General features: G+C 48.5%; 1 protein-coding gene across 1 annotated transcript; it reads right to left on the bottom strand.

Moving 5' to 3' along the window:
• Positions 1-1,940: 1,940 nt before the first annotated feature.
• LOC132502388 (arylacetamide deacetylase-like 3) lies at positions 1,941-9,138 on the bottom strand. The gene is given in 7 exon segments (XM_060118264.1): positions 1,941-1,944; positions 2,324-2,623; positions 2,935-2,943; positions 4,422-4,485; positions 6,096-6,128; positions 6,131-6,311; positions 8,971-9,138. Coding segments are annotated over 7 exon segments (759 nt in total).
• Between the last annotated feature and the right edge of the window lie 1,833 nt (positions 9,139-10,971).

Here is a 10,971-nt window from a genome sequence, read left to right as displayed (position 1 = left end):
GGGGCACATCAGCTGTGCATTCCTGGAGTGGGCTATAGTTACCAATTCCAAAGCCATTCAGACTTAGAGAAAGTTACAGTCAAGGAAGCAAAACAAACAAACAAAAAATGATGGCAAAAAGACTTGATGTTATCAGTCTAATTCAGATCAGAGGGAGGCTGACACCCAGCTGGATGGGAAATGACTCACATAAGGTCATGTGGCTCAGTCGTGTCTCTCATTTTAATCCTGAATGATAGGAAAGAAAAGAGCTAATGGACCATAGAGCTCAGCAGAAAAAGTTTGTTGTCAGACAAAACCAGGGCTGCAATGCTCAGTGCCCTGGCCAACTACACAGCCTTGAGTAAACTACTGAATCAGCTGGCCTTGAGCCTGACTGGAAAGGGTCAGGAAATGAGTATTGTTATTAATGTCTCTGGGCCTCAGTTTCCTCATCTGTAAAGTGGGCTTAAGAATACCCACTTTGGGGGAGGGTGGGATGAAGTGGAGAGATTGGGATTGACATATATACACTAATATGTATTAAATAGATAAATTATTTTAAAAAGAATACCCACTTTGTAGAATTCATGTGAGGCACATATGGCGGGGGGGTGGGGGGGGTGTAGCTGGTGTATTAAATTAAGACTATGCAGATGATGACCTGATGAATGAGGGGGCACAACCCACCCACACGGGCTCAGCAGGGAGCTCCACCGCCCTGCATCTGAACTCCTGCTCTGGGGAAGCAAAAACCCAGGGGTCATTTCAACTGAAGGTGCAGTTTCAATACACTCACACAAAGGAGGTAAAGTAACAAGATTTATTATTTTTAATGAGCAGTGGGGAGAGCAGTCCTCTGTTCCAGGTCATGAGTGAGCAGGATATGGCCAGCAGGGCAGCAAGCAAGCACCTGTTCCTTCTAAGATGACTGGGGTGTAGGCTTCCCTGGTGGCGCAGTGGTTGAGAGTCCACCTGCCGATGCAGGGGACACGGGTTCGTGCCCCGGTCTGGGAAGATCCCACATGCCACAGAGCAGCTGGGCCCGTGAGCCATGGCCCCTGAGCTTGCATGTCCGGAGCCTGTGCTCCGTGACGGGAGAGGCCCGCGTACTGCAAAAAAAAAAAAAATAAGATGACTGGGGTGGACGTCACTAACTTTTCACAGGCTCAACTCTAAGTGGTTATTTTAAAAGGTGACCAGGGCAAAGCAAAGCAGGAACTTGTGGTAGGAATCCTAAGCTCGGGTCTTTATCAAAATGTCCAGACTCTGGATGTGAGCAGGGCTGCCATACTATAAAATGTTTGGGCAGCAACCCAGCACATGTGTTTCTCATCACAATGAGGTGGTAGATTTAAACAGCCCAGTACGGAGCCTGGCATGCAGCTGGCTCTCAGGGAACATTTATTCCTATCCCTTTTCCATTCCCTGAGCCTCATGACGGGCTTCAGGAAGGGTAGCAATGCATCGGTAAAGGAGAAGAGATGAGCATTGGGTCTCCAGATCAAACCAGCCATTGGGGGTGAAAGTGCTTTATTTCTCCCATGATCTGCAGAAGGAAGCAGCTTCAGAAATGAGCCCACCCAACAGTTCTTCCGGACACGAAAGTGTAACCCACTCATCTCCACTGGGCACCACCTTCCTGTGGCTCACCCACTCCTCACCAGCCCACTGTAGAAGAGCCGACCACCCAAATTTCCAGAAGGCCAGTTCATGTCCCTCTACCTATCTCCAGAGGCAGGGGTGAATCAAGACAACAATCCAGGAGGGGAACCTACCCAGACTCAACTCGGAGGCCTGTCTCAGAAGGGACTGTGCTCCCCAACAGCTGAGTGGCCACCAAAGTATGTGCTTTCAGTGAGTGCGTCCTATTTCTCCAATAAAGCCGGTCTTCCTGCTGTGAATGGACCAAGAAGCCATCCAATGGGATTCCTCTCTGTCCCATGTTTCAGCATGAACTTTCAACTGAAAGCAAGGTAAGGGCAAACATGGGGTCCTTTGGGCAGTAGATTTGAATATTGGCCTATAAAAGCCACTGGCCAACCAGGAGCAGAGCCTCCTGAAGGCCAGATGGGGCCAGCATGAGAGCCCGGGCCATCCCTTTCAAAGGAATTTTTATTCCTAAGTGGCAGGTGGTCAACTTGCCCAGTGGTCCTTGACATCTCTTGCCACTTCCAAGGACCTCGACTCAGGCTTCAGTTTAGCTTGTATAGTGGAGTAAGTGTTAATGTGAGGGAGCACTCACTCCATCCTCCATGCCCATCCAAGCACCAGGTGGAGTTGACCCCACCTTCCACCCCAGGGATGACTGCCCCAGGAGGGGCTGATGTCCAGGTAACCACACCAACGGTAGAAGGCCAAATTCTGCCTGAGCAGTGGAATGTCCTTGTTCTGCTGATAAGAAGGAGGCTGGAAATCCAGGGCTTGGAGAGCGGCGTAGATCAGGATCTGAGCACGGATCTTGGGGAGATCAGAACTGTCCACAAGGTTTTGACAGAGTATTGTTGCCACACCCCCACCCACACTGTCACCACAGACCACGACCCAGGCTGGATCTGCCCCATATGTATTCAAGGACTTCAAGAAGTGGATGGTAGCCACCATGGAGTCTCTTACTGTCACCGGAAACCTATGCTTGAGCATCCTGTGGTATTGGAAAAGGAAGTAAGGAGCACAGTGTCCACTCACCACAGAGCCCAAGACACCTGTGTCTAACATCCTCCAGCCCAGATTTCTTCCATTAACCTTTTTCTGAAGGCTGGGCAGGTGACGTTAAGGTAGAAAGCTTAAACTAGGTGACAAACATAAAGCCTTCAGTGCCGGGCGTGTAGGCTCAGAAAGTGGTATGCTATTCCCACTGTCTCGATGCCAACTGGGGGGACAGTCTGTGACCACAAGAGCCCTGTCATCCACCTAATGGTCAACAGCTTAGCTATCGCCAACATGATCCCCAGCTTTCTGAACCTACCTGATGCTGCTTCCCTGACTCACACCTGTTTTTATTCTTTTATAAGGCTTGCTTGGGTGTAGATTCTACGTTATCCTGCCATGTTCACAAGTTTTGTGGGAGGATCTTGAAGACTTAAATACCAGAAGGGGCTAGCAGCTAACATACGGTCCCTCCAGATCAGCCACGCCCACTCCAGACCATGGCTCCATGTTCATGCAGTTATGCCAGCTTGGCAGTGCTAGACCACCTCATCTTTCAAGAGATTCCAGAAATCTGGGGTTGGCAAGAAATTTCACCATTTTAAATGCTGACCTCATTTTTTAAAATTTAATTTAAAAAAAAAAAGGAAATCCTTTATGGACTCAACAAATCTTCTGTCAGCCATTTCTATTCTCCCTGTTCTAAGCTACCCTAGGTTCAGGCTGGGACAACAATGCTTTCAACTCCAAAACGCCATTCTCCCTTGGAGTCATAAAATAACTTTCTTGCAGGGATTTGCTAGTATATTCTACTGATGACCTCTTGTTTCAGCACAACCAGAACGGTAAGACATATAGTGGCCAACAACTGGGTCAAGATTTCCATCCCATTGCAGAAATAGTTTTGGAGCCAAGAATTGTAAAGTGAGGAGTTTCTCCAGGTCTCTCTCTCTCATCCAGGACTGACTTCTGTAATTTTTACTTACTCCACTGGCTGTATTCCCACGAAGACGTGGGCAGTGGGTATTTCTTTATGGCATGTTGCATTTAAATTAAACTTCAGGAAGTGCTTGATCAGGAGGAACCACCCTGGCCCTGGTGATGATGCGTCAGGCGGCAGGGCAGGAGGGTGAGCCCACTCCACTATAGTGTTCAGTATGCTCCTCATATGTGTCCAGTTTGCCTGATGTGGAGACCCAGGGAGGGCCCGTCCCAGGTCTCTCCTGCCCCTTCGAGGTTCCAGATTGTAGGGTGACACTCCCAGATTGGTTAAGAGACAGAGTGGCTTTTTAATTTTTCCTGCTTCCTTCTGTGGCTCCCACCAGGGTGGACCTCCCTCTTGGAAGCACTTGGAAATGATGTAGCAGTGTTTGAAGTTGCCGGGCTTACAGCACAGGGCACTGTGGGCATTTAGTGGAGGGAGGTGCTAAGAGTTCGGAATGTGCAGGGCTATTCTGCTCAATGAAGAGTGTTCCACCCAGATGTGCACTGGTGGTGAAGCTCTGCACTGTATTTGCTTCACGAAGACCACCCCCCGACCCCGTCCAGTTTCCAGATGATGCAGTGCTCAAAAGGCATCGTTTAAACATACCTAAGGGTCACCCGCAGGAAGGAGTGCCCCATCTCTGCCTCTCCCTGTCTCTCCCTTCCTCTCCTTCTTCCTTGCCCTCCTGCTCACTGGCTTCTCACAGCCTGTCCCCTGCCCCTGCTGTCCCCCCAACCCCAGTCTCCCTCCCCATCATTGCCCTGGCACTCCTGGAATCCCAGCACCTCCCCATCTTTCCCTTACTCACCCAACTGCTAGAACCACTGAGTCACTCTCCTTGCACAAATGACAGCATAAGCCACAGTGAGTTTCTAGAAAATGAAAGGTTTGAAACATTCAAGCTAGGAAGGCTAGTGGGTTTCCTTTGCCAGCCATCCTCAACTGGCCCTTCTCACTAACAGCCATGACAGACGGAGTGCCTAGGTTGATTCTAACAAGGTTTTGCAGACTCTCCTCCAGCTCTCAGCAGCCTCCCTCTCTCAACCTTCTCACTACCTCTCCTCTGTGGCACTGTCTCAACAACTTTCTCTAAGACTCACCCCCCACCAACCCCAGCAATTCTCCAATTCATTCACAGCATCTGAGAAGCTGTCTGGCCATGGAGCACAGTGGTTCAGGGGGTGAGTTCTGGATTCAGACCCACGTTCAAATCCCAAATTTGCCTCCTTTTAGCTTGACCTGAAGTGGTAGGGGGCAAGTCCCTTCACCTCCCTGAGGTTCAATTTCCCCTTCTGTAAAATGGAGATAATGACAGTGATAGGGCTGTTGGGGGCTTAGATGAGATCATACATATACACGGCTTCCACAGGATCTGCCATGGAAATATTAATATTAATAAATATCAACCAATAAATATTGGCTATTACTATCATTGATAACGCAGACCAAATCAAAACCATGGTCGCATTAAATCCCTTATTCTCAAAGACTACACGACCCTGACATTCCACAGGTTAGAAAGCACTATATAAAGGTGGTTTTTCTCCTTAATTCATGATGGAAAAAATTAAAACAATAACATCGTCTCAATTTTGCATTTTTTCCCTCATTAATTTTTTTTTTTTTTTTTTTTTTTTTTTTGCGGTATGCGGGCCTCTCACTGTTGTGGCCTCCCCCGTTGCGGAGCACAGGCTCCGGACACGCAGGCTCCAGACGCGCAGGCTCAGCGGCCATGGCTCACGGGCCCAGCCGCTCCGCGGCATATGGGATCCTCCCAGACCGGGGCACGAACCCGTATCCCCTGCATCGGCAGGCGGACTCTCAACCACTTGCGCCACCAGGGAGGCCCCCCTCATTAATTTTTATCAACTCTTTGTTGAGAAAAAAAAAAGAGTTGAGAAAAACTGTCTGCCTGTACCAGAATTTGCCTTAATCAATAGCTATCGTGAAACAATTGTGTGTTTAATTATTTTCATTTTTTTTTTAATCCTTATTTCCAGCTAAATAGAGGCGATGGTCACGCAACATTTCAATGTACTAAATGCCACTGAACTGTACACTTTAAAATGGTTAATTTTATGTTACATGAATTGTATATATTTATATACATATACACACACACACACATATATATACACACAGACACATACATAGATACACATACACAGGCATATATATACATAGGTACTATATATATATATATATATATATATATATATATATATATATATACACATATATACACATAGGTACTATATATATATATATCCTTACTTCCAGGAAGTGGTCAATACATTCCACATCTTAGCCTGAATGATCTGGGCCCCGCTAACTGTCCTGGTGTTCCCTGGTCATAATAGCAGCTTTGAGACCTTGGGGAGATGACGGGAGCGCCACCACCCGCTGGAAGATGGGTGTCCACCCAGCTCTGCTCTGAGAAGATCACACTCCGGGCGGGGTTGTCTGAGGGAAGGACTCTTACTCAAGCTCCCTACGATGCCCCCGCCGCCTTGCAGAACACGATGCCAGACCTGAGGGTGCTTGAGGACGCCTTGGGCTGGTACAGCTTCACAGGGATCCTCCCGTACCAGAGGTCCTTGACTTTCCTATCCAGATCCTTCTTTAGCGGCACCAGCTCGTGAATGAAACGGACAAATTGGGGCATAGAACAGATTCTCAGTTTCTCAAAAATCGTCCCCTGTTGGTGAGAGAAGAGGAAATGGGGCGGGGAGGGCTTCAGTGTGTGCCGTGCCGGAGCCCTGCCACCGTGGCACCCTCCACAGAGCGGGTGGGGGGCAGACTGGACCGCAGCCCTGCAAGTCCCCGCGCTGTGCTTCCAACACACCTGCAGAAATCCACCCCCGCCCAGGCCCACGCTGCCCCAGCACCAACCCCTCTCCCTCCTCTCTCCCCAGACACCGGACACCCAGCCCCACAAACCAGGTTTCTGGCCACCCCTTGAGAGTCCCTCTAACCTGGAACGCCTCTCACCTCAGCCTGGATGTGACGTCTCTTCCCAGGAAGACCCTCTGGACCACCCTAGTCATCATGGCCATCCTGAGCATTTGCTGCTATTTTTAAGACGTGATGACTGCATTGTGGTTATGTTTTTTAAAAGGGATGGGGAGACAGTTCTTATTTTTTAGAGTTACCTACAGAAATATTTTTAGATAAAATAATACCATGTCCAGGATCCACTCGTGAGAAAATGGGAATGAGGGTAAATGTGGGAGCACAGATGAAATGAGATTGGCTGGGATAATCATGAATGCTCTGGGTTGGGTGTCTGGGGCTTCTTTATATTATTCTGTCTCTGTTGAGTTATGTCTGTAAGTTTTGCATGATAAAAAATAAATATAGGGCTTCCCTGGTGGCGCAGTGGTTGAGAGTCCTCCTGCTGATGCAGGGGACACGGGTTCGTGCCCCAGTCCGGGAAGATCCCACATGCCGTGGAGCGGCTGGGCCCGTGAGCCATGGCCGCTGAGCCTGCACGTCCGGAGCCTGTGCTCCGCAACGGGAGAGGCCACAGCAGTGAGAGGCCACAGCAGTGAGAGGCCCGCGTACCGCAATCAATCAATTAATCAATCAAAACAAGGAATGTGGGCTCTCCCCCAGGCACTCTCTTTCCAGTGGTTCCTCACTCTTCCTGTACCAAGGCCACTGTAGCTTTTAGTGAAGCTCGTGGATGTTCTCACAGAATACCTTTGAAGACATCAAATAAAATACATGGGTTTATTACATTTTACTGAAACATGGTTATCAAAATACTAGAGTAAATGTATGCTGTAATAATATACCTAATATGCTTCCTTATTAGCACACTAAATAGAAGATCTAGCGGCTGGTCTAATACTATCATAATTTCAAAGGAACGAGGCACATATGCGATATTTTGCAGTCTCTGCAGTAGCTATAATAGGCTCTGAAAATATCCGTGATTCCTCTTGGTGACAAAGTCAAGGGTTCTGCTATCCCAGCGGTAGTTTGTCCCCTTCATGCATAATGAAAGGAAATAATACTATATTTGCATTAGAGGTTAGTGAAGATGGGGCAATTTCCACCCCATCCAAATTCACGGGCTCTTTGCATTCTGTTGCCCTTGGGGGGTTCTAGGAACCCCAGGTTAAGAAGCCCTACTGCACTCTACTGCCCTGTTTTACTCTCCTCACAGCACCTGCCACTCTGTCACTTGGTTTATTTGTAGTGAGTTTGCTTATTTATTGCTGCCTCCTCACCCCTCCCTGCCATGAGCGCCCAAACTCCCTGCAGGCCGACTCTGTCTGGGACTTTATTCTCTTGCCCATCACTGATCCTCTGAGCTGGAAAGGGAGAATGACACGCAGCAGTTACACAACACAACTTTGTAGAAAAAAACAAATCAAAAAAATAGCAATAAGGCTACTATTTATGAACGGCTTACTCTGCCAGGCATGTAAAGCCCACTCTGGATAGATTAACTCATTGCATCCCCACCAAATGCTCTGAAGTGGGGTCTTTTACTTTCCCTGATTTTGCAGATGAGGAAACTGAGTCACTATATTTGGAAACCTGGAGTGTAGATTATGAGAGTCAAGGCCAGAAAAACCACAGGACTGAACCGTCCCATCTTGTAAAAGCTGAGCCTGCAGGTAAGAAAACTGGCTCCTGGGTTCTCCTCCCTCAAGGCCTGCAGGGAGAACAGGTGCTTGCAATCCCTCTGCATGAAGTAAGAGACTTAAGCAACATATTTCCTATATTCAGTCTCTGTCAGCCCTTCTGGAAAAGTACAGCGAATCCTTATTGGCACCATTTACTCGATCCTCACCATGATCTACTTCCAAGGATCTGATTAAATTACACACACCAGCAACAATGAGCAGGGTCTGACTATAGGACAGGAACAGTTTTCCATCTCTCAAAAGCAACAAAATATTTTTCTAAAAAGTCACATTCTGTAGTTTTGCTCATCTGTCCTAACTTACCCATCTGCTACATTTCTTTATCGTGTTGTTGGTTGCTTCTAGGTAGCAGGTAGGTAGTAACAAGGGCCCTGTGAAGATTATTCCTATCGTCACAGCTTCACAGAGTGGTGGGTGCCGTGAAGAAAATAAGACAGGAGGCAGGGTGGAATTTCTCTGTTAGCTGAGAAAGTGAATCATTTTCTGAATGTTGTGGCTCTTAGCCCAGTCCAGCTTGAGAAACACCAGGAAGAGGTTAAGGGCCATGTTATCCAATAGAAATTATTCAGGTCTGAAATATGCTGTCAGCCTCCACCGCCATGATACCACTATTAATTCAACTAGAAGATTCTGGCACGTGTTTCCCCAACTCCCTCCTTAATCCTCAGAAAGAGCAGACAAGTAAAACACAAAACTCACCCATGTCACTAACAGCTGGAAGAAGCAATGGAGGACCTGAAGTTTCACGGGGTGGCCAACGGCTGCAGGGATGTCTGCTGTGAGGAAGTGGTTGCCGACAACCCACAGCCCCACCCCCATGGAGAACACGCAGGCTGTAGCAAGGACCAGAAGCAGGAGCGAGAACATCTTGCTGATTCCACCACGGGAGAGGCCTGTGCTCAGGAGGCTGCGCTCAGGACAGGCTATTTAGGACTCGGATGGGAGTCAGCAGACCTCCTCCACTTATACATCACAACCTGCCCTCACCGCCTCCCCATGTCCTGCAAGCATTGGTCCAGCCAGGTGAGTCACAGACTCAGGTGAGGGCCTGGTTCTAGGACAGGGCCCGTGTGGAGGAGAAAGTGGCTCGTGCAACCTGATGCAGCTGGAAAGGAGAGCTCCGAAGTCGGAGCTTGCATCCTGGAATTGCTACTAGAAATGGCCTTGGATAAGTCACTGTGGACATCACAAACACTATTCCCTCCACCAGCCCTGGGACCTCATCACCACCTCCTAATTCCGCTCTGGTTGCACTTACTGATCCTCAGCCTGCCAAGGAGGCCCCAGGGCCTAGGCACTTACAGTTACCTGCACAACATTCTTCCCTGAGACTTCAGCTCACTTCAACCCCTCCTCTGCTGTGACTCTGCGACTCTGCTCAAATGTCACCTTCTGAGTGAGGCCGTCCCTGGCCACCTTATTTAACACTGTAAGTACCCACAAGCCTTCCTATACCCACCCTGGTCCTACCTGCGTACTCTGTCTCTATGGCCTTTAACATTGCCTGAGATACCACGTGCTTCACTTGTTCACTTACTGCCTTGAACGTAACCTCTGTGAGGACAGGAATTTTTGTTTTCTTACTTGCTTTGTCCTCAAAGGCTAGATCACGGTTTGGTACATGGTAGGTGCTCAGCAATGTCTGTAGAATGAAGAAATGAATAAGCAGGCTTTGTCCTTTTCATCATAAAGCAGAAAAAAAAAAGCTGAGCTCACCTGTCTTTTCAGGTTGAGTCAGAGATTGATATCAGCGTTCAAAGTCTTCCCCAACAACAAAGTCCCTCATCGTCTGTAACAATGATGATGTCTACTATCTTTCTCACCTCCCCACCGTGGTGTCAGGGCAGTGGTTTTTACACAGAAGGATTTTACCCCCCACCCAGGACACATCTGGAGACATTTTTGGTTGTCACAACTCCGCGGGGGCAGGGACTGACACTGGCATCTCGCCGGTCGATGCCAGAGATTTTGGGAAGCATCGTACAGTGCACAGGATGGTCCCCAGAACAAGGAATTATCTGGTCCAATGTATCAATAGTGACAAGGATGAAAAACCCTGAGTTAGTAAGACTTGGATTTGAACCCTGCCGAATGCCAGCATTCTGATCATGAGCAAGTTATACTCTCTAATCCCCCAGTTCCAAATCTGTAAAATGGGGTGGATAATAATAGTATCCCCATGGGGTTGTTGGCTGCATCAAAGGCACCGTGTCTGTAAGCATCTAGCCTGAGTCTGGGTGTGGGAACACTTAATAGGTGTCAGGAAGCAAGGCCAAGACATTTCTATGTGTTCTCCAAACCCCATCACTCCCCTTGTGGAGGGAAAAGCACACAGGTGCTAACACTTAGTCTAGCCCCTGCTGCTTCTGGAGTGACCACATGATGTGTTCTGGCCAGGGACTGTGAGTCACCATGCTGCCGCCACTTCCAAGCCTGGTATTAGAAGGTTCATGTGATCCCTCATGCTCGCTCTCTTCAGAAAGGAGGGACTCCTGATGGCTAAGCTTCACAGTGGCAGAGCCTGGATCTCCGTGTCAGTCCTGGAGGTGAGATGCCAGAAAGGGGACCCAGCAGGACCACCTGTCAGGTGTTGCCTGATGGGGTATGCAGGTTGGTGGTGTTAAACAACTGAGATACAGGATTATTGGTCATGGCTACTAGCCTCTCCTGGCTCGTATTGATGCAGTGGCAGTATGAAAG

This window comes from Mesoplodon densirostris, chromosome 2 (genome assembly GCF_025265405.1).
Source record: "Mesoplodon densirostris isolate mMesDen1 chromosome 2, mMesDen1 primary haplotype, whole genome shotgun sequence".
Classification (NCBI taxonomy): Eukaryota; Metazoa; Chordata; class Mammalia; order Artiodactyla; family Ziphiidae; genus Mesoplodon; species Mesoplodon densirostris.
Note: the sequence above shows the minus strand (reverse complement) of the source record. Positions and strands in the feature narration are given on the sequence as shown.